The sequence below is a fragment of the Dromiciops gliroides genome, chromosome 3, assembly GCF_019393635.1.
Source record: "Dromiciops gliroides isolate mDroGli1 chromosome 3, mDroGli1.pri, whole genome shotgun sequence".
NCBI lineage: Eukaryota > Metazoa > Chordata > Mammalia > Microbiotheria > Microbiotheriidae > Dromiciops > Dromiciops gliroides.
Window position 1 is genome coordinate 7,608,309 of NC_057863.1, and position 24,286 is coordinate 7,632,594.

At 44.0% G+C, this 24,286-nt stretch overlaps 1 protein-coding gene across 3 annotated transcripts in view; it reads left to right on the forward strand.

Annotated features, from left to right (window-relative positions):
* P3H2 (prolyl 3-hydroxylase 2) overlaps positions 1-24,286 on the forward strand; it is a 138,033-nt gene that overhangs the window by 92,400 nt on the left and 21,347 nt on the right. For all 3 annotated transcript variants that reach the window (XR_006355497.1, XM_043991325.1, XM_043991324.1), the window contains 4 exons: positions 14,801-14,944; positions 16,709-16,898; positions 19,062-19,193; positions 23,904-24,046. Coding sequence is in view for 2 of the 3 variants with exons in the window: in XM_043991325.1 (XP_043847260.1) it covers positions 14,801-14,944; positions 16,709-16,898; positions 19,062-19,193; positions 23,904-24,046 (609 nt within the window). In the remaining variant the exon portion in view is untranslated. The remainder of the gene's footprint in view (positions 1-14,800; positions 14,945-16,708; positions 16,899-19,061; positions 19,194-23,903; positions 24,047-24,286) is intronic.

A 24,286-nucleotide genomic window follows, 5' to 3' on the forward strand; every position in this document is an offset into this window, starting at 1 on the left:
TTATAAATCATCAAGTCAGGATTTGAACCCAGGTTGTTGAGGTCAACAAGATCAGAGCCTAGGAGTCTGCATCCCTGAGACCATAACTGGAATGAAATTTGGGTCTCTGGGGGGATGGCAGGGAGCCCCTCATTCTGACATGAGGTACAAAGTAGCATTTGGCTGAAGTTCAGCCCAGCCCATTCATAACTAACTGCTGTCCTGCCTGTGAGAGAAGGCAGGAAGGGTAAAAAGGGGACTGGGCCCCCTTCTTTCAACTGATGGTCTTCAGTGCTCCTCTGCAGTGGTGGCCCCCACCTCTACAGTTGGTACAGTCTGATGACTCAATTCCAGCCTCATTCACCTTATTACCCGAAATACCTAAAGAGGATCTGGGTCTTTGGCTTCCCAAGGCTGACTCCCCTCACTCTTTTTGGTGAATGGCTGTCAAATTCACAAGCAAGAAGCATGGGGAGAGAAAGCAGGAATGTGAGCCAACAATTACTAAAATGTTCTCCATCATGAACTGTCTATTGCAGCCAAACTTCTCTGCTCTAGTTTCCCTGTGTACAACATTCCATCTCTCATCTCTGACTTTGCAGAAGCTATTCCCAATGCCTGAGATTCCCACCCTCTGCCTTCCCACCTGTTAGAACCCTCAGCTTTCTGCAAGTCTTGGTTCCAATGCCTCCCCACAAGAGACCTTTCTTGACAGCTCCTCCCCCACCCCAGTTGTTCGACAACTTCCCACATACAGCTTTAAAAAATGCATGTGAATAATAGGTTTTATTTACTTATCCGGGCACCTAAAGGTGCCCTAGGTACCCAGCACAGTGCCTGGCAAATGGTGGGCACCACATAAATTCTTGTGGTTTAAGAGAATAAACGTGAATGGAATGAAGTGAATGAATGGACACCACACCCTCCCACGCCTCTTTCTATCTCACATCACATTGGAGGCTCTTGGATTCCCTGGGGGTGACCTTTTTTTCTCTCCTTAAAAAATCAGAAAGAGCCAGGGACTGAGTGAGAGCCAGGCTCCCTCCCCACCATGCCCACCATGCCCCCCTGCCCGAGGATGATATTTTATCTAAATCCGTAGTGAGGACATAATTTTATTTAATCTTAGTTCGTGGCATTAAAAACAATTCATTTCCTCCCTTGGAGAGTTTCAGGTCCTTGGCAGCACAGCACGCATGGGCTTTGCAGCCCCCACCTGGAAAAGCCATCCCCCAAACAGTGCTGCAGGCCAAGCCTGGAGTCCTAAAATCCTTTCTGGGAAGGCTGTTAGAAATCCTAGAGGGGATGGTGTACAGGGGAAGTCAGTTGGCTCTTGGGGATTAAGAGATTTTGTTCTTCTGTTTCTATGCCCTGCATTTCCTATCTCGTGTTGCACTATCCCATATGGTGGCCGTATGGGGCAAATCGTCTTCCCACAAATAAACCCTCCCTTGAGTGTCTGAAAGCAGAGGCCTGGCATTCCAGGCATGATCTTCTCTGGGGCTCAAGGCAGCGCTTTTCCTCCAGTAAAAACAACTTGGACTCTTGAAGATCAGTGAAATCAATGGTTTGTTTAGATTAAAGAGGGTCTTTGCACCGGATGATGAGTTACTGTTCATCTGAGTGCTCTGTTGAAGGGCAATTATCCTGAAAATGACATACTTTTCAACCAGACACCATAATTTTTTAAAGAGATCTTGACAGGGTGATACTTACTTAACCATTACTTCCTACCAAAGCCCTGGTCCTATCAGTTAGTTTCCTTAAGAGCAGGCAGGATCACACTCCTCAAGCTTGATAGATTCAAGATCTCCGAGGTGAAGGCAGGCTGTTGACCAGTTCAAATGGCAAACCGTCCATGCCTCTCCATGTCCTCCATCTGAAAGGTGATTTGTCTAACACCTTTTGCAGGACTTACCCAAAGCCTCTTAACATCACGTGGGGATGACACACAACCAGGAAACACAAGTCTTCTCTTTTCTTTTGAGTTCAGGACTGATCCACCTTCTCTGATCATCTGTACAATGAGTATTAAACATCTTTTCTACTGCTTCTTATGAGCAAGCCCTTGTTAAAAATGCCCTTCAGCCCCCTCACCTCAGAGGGCTTCTCAGTGAACCTCTGAGGCCCAGTTGTCATTTGTGTTTGTACATCTTTTTGTTGACATTATTTTAGTCCCTGTATATATCTTGTTTCCTTGAAGTGAGACTGTTGTATTTTGCATTTCCTAGCATAGTGTCTGTCACACAGTAGGTGCTTCATGAAGCACTGTTGATTGATTGGTTGATTGAATTCTTTTTTTTTTTTTTTTGCAGGGCAATGGGGGTTAAGTGACTTGCCCAGGGTCACACAGCTAGTAAGTGTCAAGTGTCTGAGGCCGGATTTGAACTCAGGTCCTCCTGAATCCAGGGCTGGTGCTTTATCCACTGTGCCACCTAGCCGCCCCGATTGAATTCTTCATAGCCATTGTTTTTATGGTACTCCAGGAATCCTTTGGTATACACCCCAGTTCACTCAATGGTTCCCCATTCAGTTGGCACCCATCCACTTTGCTTCTGAGTATTTTTGTTCTCCCATAAAAAGCTATCATGAATAATGTGGTGCATTTCTTGGGGACTTTTCTATCCTTGACATCCTTCCCCACATAGTCCAGAGCTACTAATGTCAATAGTGGTTTCTGAAGCAGATCATGAAATGCCAAAGATGACTATGTACCTTCCACACCCTCTGTGGTGGCCCCTCCACTCAGTCTTCCTTTTTAGAATGTAACCTCCTGGAGGGCAGAGAATATTTCCCTCTGTGCCAGGCCAAAAATCAGGAAGACCTGAGTTCAAATCTGGCCTTAGACATTTACTAGCTATATGACCCTGGGCAACTCACTTCACCCTGTTTGCTTCAGTTTCCTCATCTATAAAATGAGGTAGAGAAGGAAATGGCAAACCACTCTAGTACCTTTGCCCAAAACATCCAAATGGGAGGCAGCTAGGTGGCACAGTAGATACAGCACAGGCCCTGGAGTCAGGAGAACCTGAGTTCAAATCCAGCCTCAGGCACTTGACACTTAGCAGCTGTGTGACCCTGGGCAAGTCACTTAACCCCAATTGCCTCACCAAAACAAAACAAAAAAACACACCCAAATGGGGTCAGGAAGAACTAGACAGAAATGAAATGACCAAACAACAATAACATACTTTCAGTGCATGAAAATTTTAACTACTCCTCCCCCAACCCCATGATCTATGTCACTGAAACCTCTATAAAGCAGATTCCCTACTCAGACTTCCAACCCAAGTGCTGTCTCTGGGCCTTCATTGTGACTGCTTCCTCTCATACCATGGCGGTATAGTTGCTGCTTGCCTAGTTGTTAGAGGAATGTTGCAGACGTGTATTTAAAGGGATTTTTGGAACCCCCCACATGTTCAGATGTTGCATCAATCCTGAGCTAGGGCTTGGTTAAGGGGTTCTGCCTCTGAGTCCCAGAGAGTATTTGGAATTCAGTTCTAAGGTTAAAATGGACTGGAGGGGGCGGCTAGGTGGCATAGTGGATAAAGCACCGGCCCTGGATTCAGGAGTACCTGAGTTCAAATCTGGCCTCAGACACATGACACTTACTAGCTGTGTGACCCTGGGCAAGTCACTTAACCCCCATTGCCCCGCAAAAACAAACAAACAAACAAACAAAAAAACCCAACAAAAACAAATAAAATGGACTGGAGGGGTGGAGTGGATCGGAATTACAAAGGCTTGCTTGGGGAGGGGGCTGTCATTCAGTTGGCTGGTAGTTGCAGTGATGTCATGGAAGGCCAGAGATTAACTGATTGGTCACTGGGGTTATCCAGCATCCATCTCTGTGATGATAATGAAAACCAGACAGATGCTGAGTGGGCTGGATAGTTAACCCAACAGGCTGAGTGTTATCAAACCAGGCCATGCATTAAAGGTGACTCAGCTGCCCCCAAAAACATTTTCATTTGATGAGGTCAATCTTTGCTTTCTCACAGACGCCAACCTAACTGCTCCCAAAGGAGGGTTTCTCTGGTTTGTCCAGAAGGTAGAAATCCCTGGCAGCCCTGATGAGAGTTGCTTTGACATACAGGATTTGAAAGGTGCTGGGGGAGTCTTTTGACTAGAAATCCTTCTCCCTAACTATCACGGTATCTCAAATTCTATTGAGAATTCATTGTTTTGGATAAATCCCATAGAGGCAAATACCTCTATAGGGGACCATCTCAAGATATCACCAGGCCTTCAACAGTTGGCAGGGATTGGTTGATAGCTACCTGTCCTTCTGTCCTGGGAGAATAAAGTGGGCATCAGAAGAAGGAAGGAGCTGGAAGGGAATGTGAGAAAACACAGAGACAACTTTGGCCTGGCTTTATAGCCTTGCCCATTTCTGCTGTGAAGAAAAAAATTCATTCACCTTCAGAATTTAATTAGATTCAACAAACATTTGTTAAGTGCCTACAATGTGCAAGCCATTGTATGGGGAAATGATAATAAAAAGAACAAGAAAGCCCTGTCTTCTGTTACCTTGCTTTCTCTCTGGTGGACATTGCAGGTGCACAGAAAAGGAAACAATAGGTTTTTGCAAAGCAATGCCAAACAATGTTAAAAAGTTCATGCATCGAGTTACATACAACTGGAGTTATGTGGTGAAAAATTACATGATTCATTTTTCTAGAGAAAATCCTATAGGGACTAAAGCAATTGAGAGCCCTCTTCAAAATAATTTTATGTATACTTTTTGTTTTTATATCATGTTCATTTCTCAGAATATTGCTTCCCCTCATTCTCTCAGGGAGCAATTCAACAAAATAAAGAATATTTTCTTTCTTTTTTTTTTTTTTTTTTGTGCGGGACAATGGGGGTTAAGTGACTTGACCAGGGCCACACAGCCAGTAAGTGTCAAGTGTCTGAGGCCGGATTTGAACTCAGGTACTCCTGAATCCAGGGCCAGTGCTTTATCCACTGCGCCACCTAGCTGCCCCCAAGAATATTTTCTAATAAAAATTTAAAGGGGGCAGCTAGGTGGTGCAGTGGATAAAGCACTGGCCTTGGATTAACGAGGACCTGAATTTAAATCCAGCCTCAGACACTTGACACTAATGTGTGGTATGTTTGGTGGTTGCAAGGGGGGATCAAAAGTAATCAGCTATTGACACTTACTAGCTGTGTGACCCTGGGCAAGTCACTTAACCCCCATTGCCCTGCAAAAACAAACAAACAAACAAAAAAAAAAACAAAGAAAAAAAGTGATTGGCCAATAAAACTAACCAATATATCAAATGAACCTGGCTTTGCATGCTGAGGTCTACACCTATAGCCCTCCACTTCTGCAGACCAGAGGATCATATAGACTTAGAGCTAGAACAGACCTTGGACGGCATCAATCCCAACCTCCTCACTTTACCAATTAAAAAAACCTGAGACTAAGGGAGGTTAAATTACTTGCATGGAAAGGGTGGTGGTGAAGGTACTGCCTGATAGCTCTTCTTTGGGGATAACCTCAGTCATTATCATTCTCCACTATTCATTTCTGGTTGATTTTTTATTGGCTTTACTCATTCTACTTACATTTTATGCATCTATTCATATAAGCCATCTTATGTTTCTCTATATTCTTCATATCATTCACCACAATTTGTTCAACCATTCCTCAATCTATAGGCACTGATTTTCATTCTAATTCTCTGCTAACATTAAAAGGACTGCTAGGAATACTTTAAGGTATATGGATCTTTCTTTTTATCACTGACCCTCTTGGGGTATATGCCCAGCAACTGGATCTCTTGGAAATAAATTTTCAAACGTTAAAAAGTAATCATCCATTTAAAGATACCCTGTAATTCTGTGCTCTTTAACATGTGATAATTAGCTTCATAATAGTAAGACAAAGATGAAAGATAAAAAGATCCTGTGTTCAGTAGCTGGAAGCCAATGAGAGGTAGTCTACGGTCTACATCTTCCACCCCAATGGCTGATTAAACCAAGATCAGCCTTTCCCTCTAGGAAGAGACTTGGGGACCATATTGTATGTGGACCAGGTGTTGTTATCCTGCTGTTCTGTCTGAATCACTTCTAACAATTTAATACAAATCTCTTTTGTCAAATTAAAAACCAATACAGACCCCAAACCCACCCATTCCCATGCACTTCAATTGGAAGCATGTGTGATTTGACATTTATAAATGTCCAGTGTAAAAGATAGCATGATCTTCCTGCTGTTCAGTGGGAATCTACTTCTGGGCTGATGCCTTGCTAGGACAAAGTCAGAACTGTTCCAATGAAGCCTGCAAAACTTTTTTGGTTTTTTTTGTTTGTTTTTTTAGTTTCTACTTTAAGGATACATTCTCAAAACTATGAAACCATTTAAAAATGGTAAACATTTCCTGATTGGACTTCTGAAATGCCAGACTCCAAACTTTTGATAAGGCATTTCACAGATGACCAGCTTGCCCTCCCCCCTCATTAGGATAGGTTCTGTTTTTTATCTAATGAGAACTGTTCTCTAAGAGCTACAGTGCTTGGGCTCCATTCCCTCAAAAACCCTGCCAGGTTGAGTTGGTCGGAAGACAGTGGCTTCCCATTGGTGTGTTGTGATGAATTGGAAGCACAAGATTGAGATTTGGCTACCAGTCTCAGGGCAAGAAGCCACTTGTGGGCAGCCATTAAACCACCAGACATTGGAGGGTAGTGCAGGGACAACAGCCAGGGAAATGACTTCTGCAGGCATGTTCTCCCAATCCAAGTTTCTCCCAGAGGAACTCGATTAAAGAGCTCCTGAAGCAGCTGCTAGATGCCAGGTGCTGTGCTAGTCAGGACAGAAATATAGGGAGGAGTCCTCACCCTTCAGGAGCATGGGCTCTCCTGAAGTGGAGGGGGGCAGGGAGAGAGAGAGAGAGCCCCTGTTCACTTGTAGGATGCGCACAAAAGAAAGCAAAGTGACTCGAAGAGCAGAGATGGAAGGGACTAACACCTAGGGGACTTAGGTTAAGTGCAAGAAAGATGAGACTTGTAGGAGGTTAGGGAATCTAAGAGGCAGGGGTCAGGAGGGTAAGCATCTCAGTCATGGGATTTCTAGTATAAAGACACTGAGATGGATATGGGTGACAGAATGGGGGGGAAGGGGGGGTTAATGCCATGTATGCCAATTGTTCTTTAGGAAATATTTCTCTTTAGACATGCCATTTACTGTCAATGTTTTTGTGAACATTTATTTAAAGATACCCTGTAATTCTGTGATCTTTAAGATGTGATAATTAGCTTAATAATAGTAAGACAAAGATTTGCTTCTCAATGAACTGGACTTTTGCAAGTCACACATTGCTAAAGTTTTCCTTGGAGCAGTATTAAGGAATCTTTAGTTTACCCACTGTTAAAAATAGGGAGTTTGAAGTAGATGTTCTAAGAATTCTCTTGTGGCCCTAAAATTCTGATTCAGTGACCTGTGCTTTTTCTGTAAATGTTCATTACTTTGGAATTGTCAAGGAGTTGCTACAATAAGATTAACTATGGGCTGGATTGGAAGAATCCCATGAGACTGACTGTTGTTGGCCCAGACAAGATGATTTCCCAGGTTTACTTTTGTCCAGTTAAGGAGTTCAGATGACAATACTAACCTTTTCTTTGGAAAGTTCATTCCAGAGTCTAGTGACCCTCCTTTGAAGGGTTCTTGTTACATCCTATTTAATTTTCCCTTTGGTTTTACTAAATAATACTAACAAATAGGGCATAGATGATGAATAGGGCACTCTTTAGACACATTTCTGGGGAATTAGACAAGTGCTGGAGAAATATGAGTTTAAAATAACAAAGCAATCCTTAGCTCAAGAGCACAGAACTGTCTGAAAGCTTCTGTGGTCACTCTTAGAGAAATATAATTCAACAAACATAAGCTGCAAAGATTTTAACCCGTGGGTCATAGTCAGAATTTGCCATTCTGTAAACTCTGCTGGCTGGGAGATTTGCCCACCCATTCTCTGTTTTAGGGAATCAGAGCTGCACTAAACTGAGCTGGTGTGAAGAAATTCTACTATGGGTAAGGGGCAGACTTTCTTCAGAACTCCCACCATGTTTCACTGAATTCAGATCAAATGAGTAGGAGGAGACAAAAGCTCTGAACTTTGCTATCTTTTGAAAAGTAGATACCAACACCTGGCAGTGAATGTGATACTCCCAAATGAAAGCCACACCCCCTCCACCACCTCCCACATCAGGACTTTCTTCATCCCCAGCAGCTCTTAGGACTCCAACCCCAGAAATTTATTTTTATGTACTTAGTGTATGGTATTTTATACACATGTCATATCTTCCAGTACCATGTAACTGGGGGCAGAGTCGGATTCCTTTTGTAAAAACATATCAGCAAAATCTGGGAAAGGATATTTTTGGGAGGAGGGGAGATTAGGACTTGTGATTTCATCGATGTGAGGAACCTGCTGAGGAGGGACATGCCCTCAGCCAGTGTAGATGAGCAACTATTCTTCAATTGATAATCCTAGGGATTATCAATTATGGGCCACTAGGGAGGGGAGTGATGTGAAGAGATCCCACAGCCTGGATGTATCAAAGGCAGGACTCAGTTCTTCATGCCCTGGGAGCTGAGCTTCCCAAGCCATTGTTGGATGGAATTGCATTGAATTGGCTTTATGTGATCAGGTACAAGATTGTGAAGAAAAAGGAGTCAAAATTGATTCCCTTTTACACTCAAGGGTAAAGACATATGGAAAGCGAGAAATCTTTGAAGTCTGCAAGTCTATGAAAAGGTAGAAATAGGGGATCTTGTATGAGATGTTGAAAGACTTTCTACAGCAGGGCTATAACCTGTAATCCACAAACTTAAAAAAAAATTGATCCTTGCATTTCAATATAATTGGTTTCCTTTGCAATACATTAAGAACATTACTCGGAGGAGTCTGAATGCTTCCACAGCCTGCCAAATGGGTCCGTGATACTAAAAAGATGAAGAACTCCTGGGCTAGATTATTGAAAGATTGGTAGGGGGCGACCTCAGTCCAAATCCAGGATCTGTTACTTTCTCCCTGTATGACTTTTAGTCTAGCCATTTCCCTTTCTGTAAAACAGTGCTAGTGCAGGTGACATTTGAGGTTTCCTCCACATCAGTGGCTCCTATGAGTTTTGTATCCATTTTGGTGGTGCATGTAGCTGTGGGTTGTTTGTTCCTTTACAGCCAAAATGCAGTAGCTATACATGCCTCTGTGGATCTTTGGGGAAAATATAGGGTCTGTTTCTGTTGACTCAGTAACCCTGGGGTTGTGAGTTACAAGTTGTTGTTCAGTTGTGTTTGATTCTTCATGACCCCACTTGGGGTTTCTTGGCAATGACACTGGAGTAGTTTGCTATTTCCTTCTAAAGAAATGGCTCATTTTACAGTTGAGGAAACTTGCCCAGGGTCACATAGCTAGTATGGACAGATTTGAACTCAGGTCTTCCTGACTCTATGCCTGGTGCTCTATCCCCTGCACCACCTAATTGTCCCATGGCTTTGAATGACAAGATCTGGTTTTAAATACTTGTTCAGCCAAGTCACTCCATCTCTCAGTCTTAGTTTCCTCATCTATAAAATGGAGATGGTTAGAGTAGAGGGTCTCCTGAGGCCCTTTCACCTTGAAATCTATGATTTTTTTTCCCTGGAACTAGGGAACAGTGACAGCAACTAAGAGACTGAGGGGATGGGGTATCTAGGTGGTGCAGTGGATAGAGCACCGGCCCTAGATTCAGGAGGACCTGAGTTCAAGTCCGGCCTCAGACACTTGACACTTACTAGCTGTGTGACCCTAGGCAAGTAACTTTAACTCCCAGTGCCCTGCAAAAAAATAAAAAAAGATAGAGACTGAGGGGAGAGGAGAAGGCAACATCGGCTTCTTTCATTTGTGCCCTGTAAGCACCTCTGCTCACTCCCAGTGTTGGGACATTTACAGAGTATGTCATCAAACTTTGGAACCAGCTTTTTAAAAAATGGCTAAAATGGAAAACCATCTTAGTTATTGGAAGGCTGCCCAGGGAAGTGGACAGAGCCCTCCAGACAGAGTCAGGAGACCCAGGTTCAAGATATGATTCTACTGCTCACTGACCATATGAGCCTGGACAAGTCACTTCTCCTCTGACTGTCTCTGTGCCTCCCCCACCTTCTTTCTCCCTGTCTCTCTCCCTTTCTCTGCCTCCTGCCCTTGGCCTTTTTCTCTAAAATGAGGCCTTAGGAGACAATGATCTTGGAGGTCCTCCCTGCTGAGACATTTGATCGGATTCTAAGGAAAGGGGCAGCGTCGTGTGAGGACCTTTGCTCGAGCCTCAGGAGACAACTCAGGGACATGGGGAAAAGCCAGAGAGAGGGGGAGCTAGGACTGAGCCCGAACATCTTTTGTTTCTAGCTCCTGGAAAGCCCACGTGTGCCAGGGAGAGTGATTTTCCTTCTCCCCTCAGTAATGCAGGAAAGGAAACATTTGCTGCCCTTGGTGTGGGATTTTGTCAGCATTCATTCACTGCCACGGTGGTGTGACTGCCCCATTGAGCCATGCTTTTCTCACAAGACACCATGTTGGACTTTCACCTACCCACTTGGCCCAAGACTTAGCACAGGTTTGGCATCCCACTTTCACATTACATGCAGGAGGGAAGTTCTGCTCCTCACTGTACCTCCTCACTAACATCATTTATCTTTAAAGATTTTTAGCTTTTTATTGTTCTTGGTGAATTCTATACCCTCTGGCTTTTATTATTATTCTAAAGCTACTATTCTAAATCTACTTGGGATGGCTAGATAGTATAGTGGATAAAGTAAAGTGTCAGCTCTGGATTCAGGAAGACCTAAGCTCAAATCCCACCTCCGACATTTCCTAGCTGTGTGACCACGGGCAAATCACTTCACCTTCTTTGCCTCAGTTTCCTCATCTGTAAAATGAGCTACAGGAGTAAATGGCAAACTTCTCCAGTATCTCTGCCAAGATAACCCCAAATGGGGTCGCAAAGAGTGTAACAACAACAAAATTGACTTTGGAAACATTAAATGGTGAATATTTTCTTTTGTTTTAGAGGTTCTGTATCTAATGTCAGCTCTCATGGCCACAGCTGAAAGCTATTTCTTAGCAAGTGTGGGATAGAGCTGCCCAGTAATAAAAGGATGTGTGTGTGTGTGTGTGTATTTAATGAGCATGTTCAGCGAGGCTTTTCCTGACACCCTCATATAGAGAGTTAGCCCATTTCAAACATAAGCACAGAAATAAAGAGCGCTAGTGAAACTGTGACGACTTTTATAGACCTTGGCAGCTGAGCTGGGTTTCCTGAGGGAGTTTACACTCTGAAGAACTAGCCCGTGGAGAAGGAATTTCCTTGGCCTCGCCATAAGCCCCGGAATTTGCTTTAATCGAGGCTTGAGAAGGAGTGACCATCTGCTTGAAGGCTTGGGCATTGAAAAATAAAGTTGTTCTAAAGAACAAAGGAATCCTGCCCCATGACAGTTTAGTGCCTCATTTAGATAACTAGGCAGCTTTTCCTCTGCACTTAAGGATATCTAAGAGCAGGAGAATGATGCCTATCTGCCATCCAAAATGGGGAGCACCCAATGGATCTGAGTAGACTTTGCAGGTCTTTGTATGTGCTCATTGTTTGGCTAACCAAGGGGTCTAATCTTTTTTCGAATCCTAAACCCCTTTGTCAGAATTTATGTCCAGAAAATAAAATATTCAGGAGTCCAAAAGAAATTAATTATATGGAAGTACAGGGCCCATTAAAAAAATGTCCTAGACCCCCACCACCAAGTTAATGACCTTTTAGGCTAGACATGTTTTGTTAAGTATGTGAGGGCGTTTGTGAGTAACCATGACAAAGTTCATTCTTTTAAATATTTACTTGTTGCCATGCCAACCCATGCCACCAAATCTACAGGCCCTCAGCCAGGCCCTCACCCAAGCTTTTCTTGTTATTGGATGTAGTTTGTGCCTGCTCAAAGATTTTTCTCCTATCACCCCCGGTATGACATTGATGAGTTTCACCAATTTCAAGGTCTCTAGAGCCTGTGACCAGTGAATAAAAAGGACACTCGTATGCACATGACATGACCCAAGAGATGGTGTTCTCTTAGAGAGCACCGGGCTTCTGTCTTCAAGAGGTTCCCGTGGGCATCTGAAACATGCCATGGCTAAAAACAGGACTCAGTCCTTTGCGCCCTCAGATTCCTCCTTCTGAGCTTGGGCACAGTGACTTCCTCTCTGTCACCCACGTTTGAAACCTCAATGTCTCTACTCCTGACCCAATGTATCCAATCTGCTGCAAAAGCCTGTCATTTCTCCCTTTATAGCATCTCTTATGTGACTCCCTGTATCTCCCTGGACAAGTCACTTAACTTCTCTGGACCTCAGTTTCCTCGACCATAATGAAGAACAATATACTAGAAATAATAATAACACAGTAATATTACCCAATATATGATGTGTTATGGTAATATAATATAATAGCAATAAGAATAAGATGATAGCATAGGAACAATAAATAGCAGCCCCCCCCAGGGCTGTTGTGAAGATCAGATGAGATCACTTTTGCTTTGCACAATGCCTTCCTCGTAGTAGCTACTTTCTCTCTGAGCATACAGGCCCCCATCGCCTCTCACCTGGGTGAGTGCAAAGTCTTCTCATTGGTCTCCCCCTCTGCCTTAAGTTTCTCCCCACTCCAATCCATCTCCCACTTGGCTGCCAAGGTGACTTCCCTAACTGGGCATCTGACTTTGCTGCTTCTCTAGTCATTTCTCCAGAACCTCCCATTGGCAGCTGCCAATGCCTTGTTCCAAGATGACCTCCCATTGCTTCTATGTGTCTTTTATCTATTTCTTCACATGTCTCTCCCCATAGAATGTGGGCTTCTGGGGAATGAGCACTGTTTTACCTTTTCTTTGTTTTCCTAGCATTTAGCATAGTGCCTGATACAAAGTAAGTCAGAACTGGTGGCAGCTAGGTGGTATAGTGGATAAAGCACGGGCCCTGGAATCAGGAGGAGCAGAGTTCAAATCCGGCTTCAGACACTTGACACTTACTAGTTGCATGACCCTGGGCAAGTAACAACCCTCAATGCTCCACAAAGTAGTTCAGAACTTCTTAAATACTTGTGGACCAACTCACTGAATGACTTTCTTCTCACCTCCCATAGGCCAGCTGTTTCTAATTCCCGTCTATTCTGCTATCACCACACCTCTGGCATCCATGCCCTTCTCTCCACTCATACAGCTACCAGTCTCATCTCACCTCTCTGAATCTATGGCTTCTTACCAGGCACAGCTCAGGTTTCAGCTGCTCTGTGAAGCCTTCCTCAATATATTCCCAGTTTCTATTGCTATCTCTCTTTTCAAATTAACTTTTTGATATATTTTATCTGCAGTAGGATGTAAGCTCAGGAAAGTCCAAAGGAGAAGAACATTATCATCAAGGAAGAGTTAGGAAGGTTTTGTGGAAGGGTTGACCTTTCATTTGGACTTTAATGGGTTCAGAGTAATCAGATGGGGGCACCACTGGGATGGTTAGTTAAGTAGACTGCTCTAGGCATATAGATGGGCATGTAATACACATTCCTAAGTACATTTTTTTTCTGATAAAAGTATTTTATTTTTTTTCCAGTTACATGTAAAAATAGTTCTCAACATTTGTTTATACAAGCTTTCCAATTTCAGATTTTTCTCCTCCCCTTCCCTCCCTCCACCCTCCCCTAGACAGCAGGCAATCTGATATAGGTCATATATATATACATATATATATATATACATAATAACATTAAACATATTTCTGCATTAGTCATGTTATAAGAGAAGAATCAGAGCAATGAGGAAAAACCTCACAATAGAAAAACAACAGCACCAAAAACAAAAGAAATAGTATGGTTCATTCAGCATCTATACTCCACAGTTGTTTTTTTCTTGGATTTGGAGATCCCCTTCCATCATGGGTCCCCTGGAACTCTTCTGTACCATTGCATTGGTGAGAAGAATCTAGTCTATCACAGTAGATCAACACACAATGTTGATGATACTGTGTACAATGTTCTTCTGGTTCTGCTCATCTCACTCATCATCAGTTCATGCAAGTTCTTCCAGGTTTCTCCGAATTCCTCCTGCTCTTTGTTTCTTACAGCACAATAGAATTCTGTTACATTCATATACCACAACTTGTTCAGCCATTCCCCAGTTGAAGGCCTAAGAACATTTTAAATGGTCATTTAGTTCTTTCCCTGTAAAGTTCAAGCCAAGAACATTTGACTTGTGCTACTTGTTGTTCATCCTTCTTTTTGAAGAGGGACCAGTGACATCAGGGGGTGCTGTCTTGACTCTTGAATGACTTGGTTTAAGTGAGGCAGGGTTATTTGGAAGCCTCTCAAAATTCAAGAGCCTCCGTTTTGATCCTCGTGTACATATTTGGGGACATTTGCAATGTGTTCTCCTGTTTTCAGGATAAAGGATAAAGACAAAGGTCCCAAACTTGCCTTCAGGTTGGAGGAGCTCTTGCAGCACTGGTCAGTGATTAAGGGCAGCACATGAATTATCTTTCCCAGAAACAGAGACAAAGATATGGCCAAGGAAGGGACGAGTTTCCTCATCCAGGTTCATGGATCCCTGAATGGAAAGATGTTCTTAGGGATGCTCTGGCTTGGATTCCCCCTCAATAATGGTGCTCCAGGACCTCATCCACGAATTCTGATCCTGGCAAATGCTACTCACTTACTTGCAAAGGATTGCTGTGCACGGCCGAGCACCTTGGTACAACTTACAGGACAACTGCAGATCCCAAACATTAATCTGCTTCCCATTCATGCTTTGTCCTAGATGAACCAGATGGACAAGGCTGCAGAAGCTGCCTATACCTTCCTAATGGCTAACCCTGAGCACATGGCAGTGCCTTCTCATGATGAGAACATTGAAGCGGTGGCAGGAGCCAAGCTGGTGGATCGAGAAGCCCAACCCCATCTGGTGAGTGGAAGGAAAGAGACAGAGACAGACAGAGGTTATGAGATAGAAGGGTGGTAGGAAAGAGAGAGGGAGAAGGAGGGAGGGAGAAGGAGGGAGGGAGAAGGAGGGAAGGGGAGAGGCTGACATCTTTCATCTATCTTGAGGGTGAAGGTGTTTATCTCAGTCTTGGATAGTGATGGCTGGGCAGGAAGGGAGAGGGTAGATTTGCAAATAAGAGAGAATAAATTAACCAAAATTAACAAATTCATTAAAATGGACATTCTTTACTATAATATGTTTTTTAACCTGCTTGGTCCATGACCTTTTTGAATTAAAAATAAATCCATAGACGAATTTAATATAATTGGTTTCCTTAGTAACTATGTAACTTTTTTTGCATTTGAAAAGAAAAGTCTTCTTAGAAGGGACCTTAGTCTTCAATGAGATGCCAAAGGATCCCAGACACAACACAATTGAATGGCTAATAATTATAATAATCTATTTCAATGGTAATAATATTTTCTTTAAGAAAAGCATTCCACACACACTGAATAATGGATTTTCCCAGTCCCAGGCCACTACAAATCCCTTCTAGAGAGACAGATGATGGCCACTTACTTCATCCTCTGTGTTTCTTTAGGCCTCAGCCCAGGCCTGATAAGGCTCTGATAAGATCAGAGCGCTCACCAACATCATGGCTTGGGTTCCCTGACTGAGGGACTGTTGTACGAGCAGTTTATCAGAAACTATCATGGTGACCTCTGGCTAATTCTTCTGGACCAGACTCACAGCAAACAATGAGAGGGCTTAGTGAGCTCATTACACTCCTTCTTGTACTTTCATAGGTCCATAATCCTGAAGATTATGCACTCCCTCCAGTGGTGCCAATGAGAGAAGATCTCATCCCTGGGACTTTTGTGCATGTTCCCCCATAGATCTTGCATAGGGGCATCTCTACCTCACTCCCAATAGGCCTGGGTCATCCTCTATGTCTCTTGAAACTGCACAATTCCCCAGGGAGCATGCAGGCTATCTATTGCTGAAACCTTGGCCTTGCTCTGAAGATGGGACCTGTTTCTCTTCTGATTCTATAACCATCTTGTAACAACTAAGAATTTCTGAGACTGGAGTGAGAGAACTTAAGATATTAGCACCACAAGGAACTGGAGATCTGGGTGAAGGGAAAGTTTGCACTGTGGGAAAAATAGTCCAAATGAGACTGTTCCTGGGATGTTAAGGTCAGGGGAATTCCTGATGCAGAGACTCCTTTTACAGAGAAGGTGAAACTTTTTACCTTCTCTGAAGTATATGGTCCTAGAGAATTCTGTGTCACACTGAGACACTAGATGGGCCGCCCAGGTGGGATCAGCCAACATGGGTCAGAGGCTGGACACCCATGCAGGTTTTCCTCACACCAGGGCTGGCTCTCTGTCTCCAATATGCAGCACTGACCCTCCTGATAGGATGCATGAGAAAATAACATGCATGAGGCCCCTCACTGCATTGAAGTGTAAGTGACCGTTCTAGATCCCAGTGAGTTCATTTCTGAGCTAGCCAGTGGTAGCTAATTCTAGTTCTTAGGTGTCTGTTCATTATGTCCCTGTAATTTCAGGACTCCTGATGGCAACCTCATCCATAGTAGAGAAGAATATCCAGCCAAGCCACAGCCCAGTTTTTCTCGTGTGACTCAGGGGATCAGCCACTGTGATCTCTAATCTTTTAACGTGTCATCATCCTGCCCATTTTCCATTCTTGTCAATAGTGCTACCATGTATTTCTCTGCAGGAACACTACCGAGAAGCGGTAGAATATTATGAAGCTGATGACTTCCAGTTGGCCATTGAGTCCTTTGAACAAGCTTTGAAGGACTATTTCACGGCCGATAGGGAATGTCGGGTTCTGTGTGAGTGGTCCTGGGGCTACGGTGATCAGGAACATCTAGTGAAAACTGATGGCTTCTATGAAATAATCGCAGGTGAGACTTTTCATTTGACTCAGAGGAGGTGATATTGGTCTTAGAAATAACAGTTCAACAACCCTATTTCACAGATGAAGATATTGAGGTCTGAAGAAATTAAGTGACTTTGAGTTCCCAACGTCAAAGAATTAATGGTAAAATCCATGCCTCACCTTCAGCCTATATTTTTTGTAACAAGTCTTCCTTCTCTAGGGTAACTTCATTTTGATGTGTGCCATTTGCTGGGCCAAGAATATGCTATTTGGAGGGAAGATTTTTAGGTCATAGAATATTGGAGTGGGACAAGATTCAGAAGATCTAGTCCAGCCCACTTGGTTTCCAGATTGAAGTTCAGTGACAAGTGACTTGCCCAAGGTCACACAAGTCAGACAGACCGAGAGCTCCGAATACCATCTTCTCACTCCTGTGTTCCTTCAACCACACCACTGCCCCTACCATTGTATTTGGGTTGGGAGTCAGATAAGAAGCAGAAAGAAAGGAGGGGCAAAGATGAAGCATCTTGTGATTTCTAGAATACTCCAATACATCAAGGACTTCACTGTGACTTTGTTTAGGTATATGTGCCTGCATCCTCTCCACAAATACAGAGCATAGTCCCTTGTCCTGGTGAATGGTCTACAAGGGTTATGGTGTCTGTAACTCATTGCCATGCTGCCAAACTGATTTTGAACCTTTGAGACACACTGTTGTCCAATGGCAGATACAGTGACCATCCCCAGGCCCTCACTTGAAGCCCTTCCAGCTGAGAAAGACTTGCCAGAGCTTGCACTCCCTTGGAAGGGCTGGCAAGAATACCAGGTCACCCACATTACACAATGAACCCTCCAAGAAGCACTTTCATAGAGGATTTCTGAGACGTAAATCAGAGAGACAGTGTGACTGCTTTGTGTATGGTGGGGGCTGTTAGATTGCCATAAGCCCTTTGGAACCCAGTCAAAGTTACAGGAAACCTGGAACACTGGCACATTTTTTTTCGGATTTTTCTCAAAGCACCCAAGCAAGGTTAATAAGTTCCCTGCTGCCCTCCTCCTTCAACAATCTCCAATTCAATTATCCTATTGGGGAGCCGGTGCTTTTTTCATCCCCTTAAAGGAAATTGATTTGACAGAAGAATTGTTGACTTGCTGTGTTCGCCAATAACAGAATGCACATTCCATGTTTAAAAATAATGGGGATGTGGGGAGAACCAGGGCGTCATTCACTGTTACCCTTGATAGGTGAGCTCTCTCTGGGCCTGGCTATCCTATCCAGGGCAAGTTGCTGCTAGGGAGAACTGGAGCATCCCAAGCACTTGCTGGCCCATCCTGATTAGAAGACAGAGGAAAGAAAGACTTGTAAGCACAGAGGATGAAGGAGAGGGAAGCATCTATTTTAGTCTCTCTTATGCGCTGGACTAGATCTAAGCACCCTCAAGCTCGTCCAGTCAACAGCTTCCCTTGATAGATGAGGAAATGGAGGCTGTGAAAGCGAGGTGATGCTACAGCGTTGAATCTTTGGTCAAGTGACCTCTTCTGCTGCTGCCTGCCCGTGCCACCTGGGGCAAATCTGTCATGTCTCAGGGACTCATTTTACAAGAGTCGGAAGAGTCAATCTCTAAGGTTCCAGCATGAACCCCTGTGATTTGGAAGTAAGGAGCAGAGCCAGGGGTTGTGCAAGTCCTCTGGCAGTAATCCTATACCCTTTCCGCTATGATGCAGGTGCCCCACTTTGAGAAATTGAGTGCCAGAGCCATATGGCATCTCACAAACATGTAGCAAAACAAGACAATCCTTGGAACGTTGGGTGAAAGTATCTGCTTACTTGGGACTCCCTATTAGGGCATATTTCTCAAAAATTGGCGGGCATTATCATTTCCATCTGAGAAATGAGAAAACTGAAGCTCAGCCAGGTTAAAGAATTGCTCAGAGTCACACACCTCCCACAGTCCCACGACCTCAAGGGAGATGAGAAATCTGAAAAATTAGAGAGCGGAAAAAATAAACTCTTCTGAATGAAATGGTTTTAAATTCATTTTATTTAACAGATAAACTTAGTTAAGGGCAATTTTAGGAAAGTTGGGGTAGGCAAAGAGATTGCAAAAGGAAATGAAGAGTGCAGTGTTGAAATCCCATCAAGCCAGATGCTCCCTTCTAACCAGCCTCTTCCATCTCCCCCACGTAGGTCTCTACTCCCGGCGGCTGATCTGTGAGCATGACTGTGTGCGGGAGCTTGCTACCTGGCCAGGCCAGCTCTCTCCCATTGAGAACTTCCTCCCCCTTCACTATGACTACCTACAGTTCTCCTATTATCAAGGTAAGGGGTGCACGGAGGTGGCATTCAGGCCTCTTCTGTGGGTCTCTCAGGGGAAAGCAAGCTCTGAGTGAGTCAGAAGGTGGATGTGATAGTCATGGGTGGGATTGCAAGCCACCTTCAAAGAGGAATTCAGGATCAAAGGGGTGATAGTGTCTAGCCATTCCCTAATCAGACCACATCTGGAGGTGATAAGCTCTGTGTGGCTCGGGGCAGGATTGACATTGATAACCTGTAAAATTCCCAGAGGAGGGAGCTTTGATATTGACAGGCCTTGACTTCATGCCACTGTAGAGTGACAGATAGGAGAGCGATTTGCAAGGATTTGCAAGGATTTCGCTTCCTCTGCTTGCCCCATGAGGGCAGAATGAGGAGTGATGGGGAAAAGCTGCAAAGAGGAAAATGTAGGCTGAACAGAAGGACAACCATCCTAATAATAAATAGAATGGGTTTCCCTAAGAGGAAGTGTCTCTTCCTCCTTAGAGGTGTCTCCAAGCTGGGGTCAGATGACCACTTCTTGTATGTGGTGTAAAGGCAATTCTTCCTTCAGATCTGGACTTGACTGCAGGCTGCCAAGGTCCCTTCTAAATCCAAAATTCTCCCGTTTTTATTTTCAATTGTAAAATGAAGGGGTTAGATGAAGTGACCTCTGGGGTTCCTTCAAACTCAAACTCAAGGCTCCTGGGCATCTTCTCCATAGCTGTCAAGGCATGTGGAAGTCAAGCGCCTCCCTTGCCCCTATCCCAAGTGAATGTCCCATTAATGCCATTGCCTCTGTGTGCCTAGCAGCAGGTTTCCCTGTCTTATGGGATCACTAGAGAGAGTGGAAGCTTCACAGCCGTGGCTACATTAGGAAAACTCATTTGTAGTAGTGTCTTTTGTGGCCATATTTATTTGAGGTGCACAGAGAGAGAGGAAATACCTCTTAAAACAACTAGGCAAAGGATGAATTTGACATTTTTAGTCTATTCCCATGAGCCTGTTTACCCCAAAAATGCAAAACACAGCCTCCTCTCCAGAGACCTGTTGCACAGTCGGGCAGATGTTGGATGTTATTTGACAAAAAAAGGTAAGATTATGAATGAGTTTTAGAATTCAGTTGGTTTTTAATCTTAGAAAAGGTCATTACCTAAGTACTCTGCTGCATTGTCTTACAGCCTCATACAGAGATGATCACTATCCCTAATATTACCAAAAAAGCACCCCAAAGGAATCCATAGATGGCACACACTATTTCTGAGCCAAGAGAGGGTGAGAGTGAAACCCAACACCTACACATCTCTGTGGGGTTGGTTGGAAAGCACATCACAGACGCCTGGGTCTCAGAGAGAGTGTGGAAAGCTGCCAGGCCCCTTTGGTGTTTCCATGTAGAGGCACACTCACTTGGGCCTGGAGACCCAGGGTCTCCAGAGGGTCATTGGAAAACTCTTCATCATTCACATTAACTGCATTTGAAGGCCAGATTCCTTTTACTTATGTATATAAAAGGCTCCAAATCTGGCATCATCCCTTTTCAGGAGTCTCATTTTTTTACTCTTAAAGACTTAGCAGCACTAATTGGGAAAGGCACAAGGGACTGAGCCGGTGAACATCTGAGCTCTAAAAGATTGGTCTTTGGCGTAGTTTATTGGTACACCTCGAAGACCGTTAGCGTCTTCAGAATTGAGGTGGCTGTTATCTGAAGAGAAGTCTATGATGACTAATTTATCAGAATTAGCCCAAGGATGACTAACATTACATTCCAGAGATCTATGAAGACTATCCTGATATCAGGGTGGCTGACCTGCCCAGTGGCCGTATTAATAATTATTCTGAGAATAAACAACCTTGGGAGAATCTGGAATTTTAGAACATTTGTGGGAAGTCCATTTAGCTTCATACATAAGTTACAAGAAAGAAGGAAGGAAGGAAGGAAGGAAGGAAGGAAGGAAGGAAGGAAGGAAGGAAGGAAGGAAGAAAGAAAGAAAGAAAGAAAGAAAGAAAGAAAGAAAGAAAGAAAGAAAGAAAGAAAGAAAGGAAGGAAGGAAGGAAGAAAGAGAGGAAGAAAGGAAGGAAGGATGGAAGGAAGGAAGGAAAGAGAAAGAAAGAAAGAAAGAGAAGAGAAGAGAAGAGAAGAGAAGAGAAGAGAAGAGAAGAGAAGAGAAGAGAAGAGAAGAGAAGAGAAGAGAAAGACAGACGGAGAAAGAGAGGAATGAAGGAAGAGAGAGAGACAGAGAGACAGAGAACTAGAAAAAGGAATAAAGAAAGAAAGAGAGAAACAAACAAAGAAGCAAACAGGAAAAAAGATAAGAAAAAGAAAAGAAAATTAAAAAAATATATTTGGAGGGGGCAGCTGGGTGGCACAGTGGATAAAGCACCAGCCCTGGATTCAGGAGTACCTGAGTTCAAATCCAGCCTCAGACACTTGATACTTACTAGCTGTGTGACCCTTTGCAAGTCCCTTAACCCCCTTTGCCCCACAAAAAACAAACAAACAAAAAATATATGGAAAGCTAGCACACACTCTTTGAAATTAGAACTAGCCATTCTTCAATGAAAAGTGATATCTCAACATGAACAAAAATGGTTCAATTAAACCACATTTAATATAAATCTTTTTTATGATTAGGAAGGAGTCTCTCCCAAAGAGGGGGTCATGTCATTCTATATGCTAAGTAATGCAGGGGTGTAGGCCATCCTTGGGCCTCACTTGCACAATTACAAATTCATGAATAGCCTCTGAACGCGTAAGATGGGCTATTATTTCCATATGTCATACTGCCCAACAAAAAAGCCTCCCAAGACATACAAAAGAACACATTGACTTGGAGTTTTCTGTCCTGTTGGGAGTCAGTCAATAAGCATCTACCAAGTGATTATTACTAATCTCAACCTGACTCTTCTCCTCACCAATATAAACAAACCGTCAGGCATCTACCCTTGATGCAGTCCCTCTTGTCATCTCCAGCATATTCCTGCCACTGTTACCACATTATCTCTCTAATGTTGACTTTCCCTTGCTAACGACCCATTCCCTGATGCCTTCAAATATGTCTATGTTCCCCATCTTTAAAAAACCATCCCTTGATCTGGCCATCCTATGTGTCTTTTGCATTTCTTGGCTCAGTTGTGAGAAAGCTGTCTACCCTGGGCACCTCTCCTCACCTTCTCCTATTTGATCATCAACCCTCTGTGATCACTGCATCACTCACCTGAAACAGTGTCTCTCCAAAGTTAATTGGCAAATCTAATGGACTTTCAAAACTCTGCATCCTCCTTGACATCTCTGCAGCTTTTGGCCCATCAGTCACTCTGCCATGATTCTCTCTTCTCCAGGTTTTCATGATGCTCTTCTCTCCTTGTTCTCCTCCTCCCTCTCTGACTGCTCGTTCTCAGCCACCTTTGCTCAATCTTTGTCCAGGTCACCTCAGGTCACACACCATGAGTACAGCCCAGCGCTGTCCTGGCTTCTCTTCTTTTCTGCCTCCATGGTCTTTTGCTTGGCAATCTCATCAGTTCTCATTAGTTCATCGAGCATTCCCATGGTGAGGATTTCCAGATCTATGTACCTCACCCTTTCCCTTCTCTTCAGTATTGCGTTCCCAGCTGTTTTGTGGGAATAGATGCTCATAAACACCATGACCTCCACAAATCTGCAAGAAATGTGCTCTTCCCCTCAAGCCATACATTCTTCGGAATGTTCCTCTTACTATTGAAAACCCCACCATCCTCCGATTCAACAGGCTTACAGCCTCATTGCCATCTTTGAATTCCACCCCACACCTCCAGTCAGCTGCCAGATTCTGCCATGCACAGCTTCAAACCTTTTCCTGTATACGTCACCTCTCCTCTGGCCTTGTGAAGCACTAGCCTTCATGCCCTCATGAGCTCTCTCCTGATCTCTCGGGCCTCCTGCCTCAAGCCTCTTCCCACCACAATCCATCCTTCCTTTGCTTCTGAAGGCATCTTTTCTAAAATGTGAGTCTGAGCATGTCTTCTCCCCAAGCCCGGCCACTGCCATCCCCAAGCTCATTGAGCTCCAGTGGCCCTCTTGACGATAGTATCCGATGGAAAGTCATTTGTCTGGTGTTTAAAGTTCTTCAGAATACGTCCCCTTTCCCCTTCTTTTTGTTGCCATCCCTCCCCACCCTCTGTGACTCGGCTACCCTGGCTCATTTGCAGTTTCCTGAAATCACCTTGGCATCTTCAGTCTCTGACATTGGCACTGCCTAGAATGTTCTGCCCCTCACTTCCACCTTTGGTCCACACTCAGGTCACATCTCACTTTTCCCAGGAGACCTATCTGGGTGTCTTACCTCCACTTACACCATCTACTCCCAGCACTCAGCACAGTGTGACGCAAAAACAAGGGCTCAGTACATACTTGTTGACCAAATGTGGCAGTACTACGAAAAGCACTGGGATGCAAAGACAGGCCAGACCACAGCCCAGTCTCCAGGAGCTCAAAGTCTAACACATCAGTCAAATAACAATCCATGTGGAACCGTAAATACAGTGTGATTCTGTGAAAGGAGAAGCTCCAACAACCGGGGCAGGAGGAGAGACCCCACCCAGAAGGTGGGACACTCTCATCATGCCTGGCATTTCTCTGTGCCTGCCCTCATCCCTTTTCTCTGTGAGCTTCATCTTCCCTCTGTCTATCTTGCCTATTTCACAAACTCCTTAGGTCAACTGCAATTGCCTCTAATACCAAAACTCTCTGCTTTTCCCCAGTTGGCAACTATGTGAAAGCCCTCGAGTGTGCCAGGTCCTACCTCCTCTTCCACCCGGATGATGAGGATGTGCAGGATAATGTGAGGTACTATGAGAGCGTATTAGAAGAAAGCATGGACCCCCAGATCATCAAAGCTAGGGAGGTGAGTCCAGTGCTTTCACTGGCCGTAGATACTGGCTCCACAGGGTATGTCACTCCATGTGTCATGGTTTGGATCTCTGTTACATGATCAACCTAGATCAACAGCTCAGATGAGAGGTGAGTAGGCAGCCAGGTGGCCCAGTGGATAGAGTGCTGAGATTGGAATCAGGAAGACCTGAGTTCAAATACTGATTTAGGGATTTCTTAGGTGTATGACCCCTTGGTAAACCATTTAACCTCT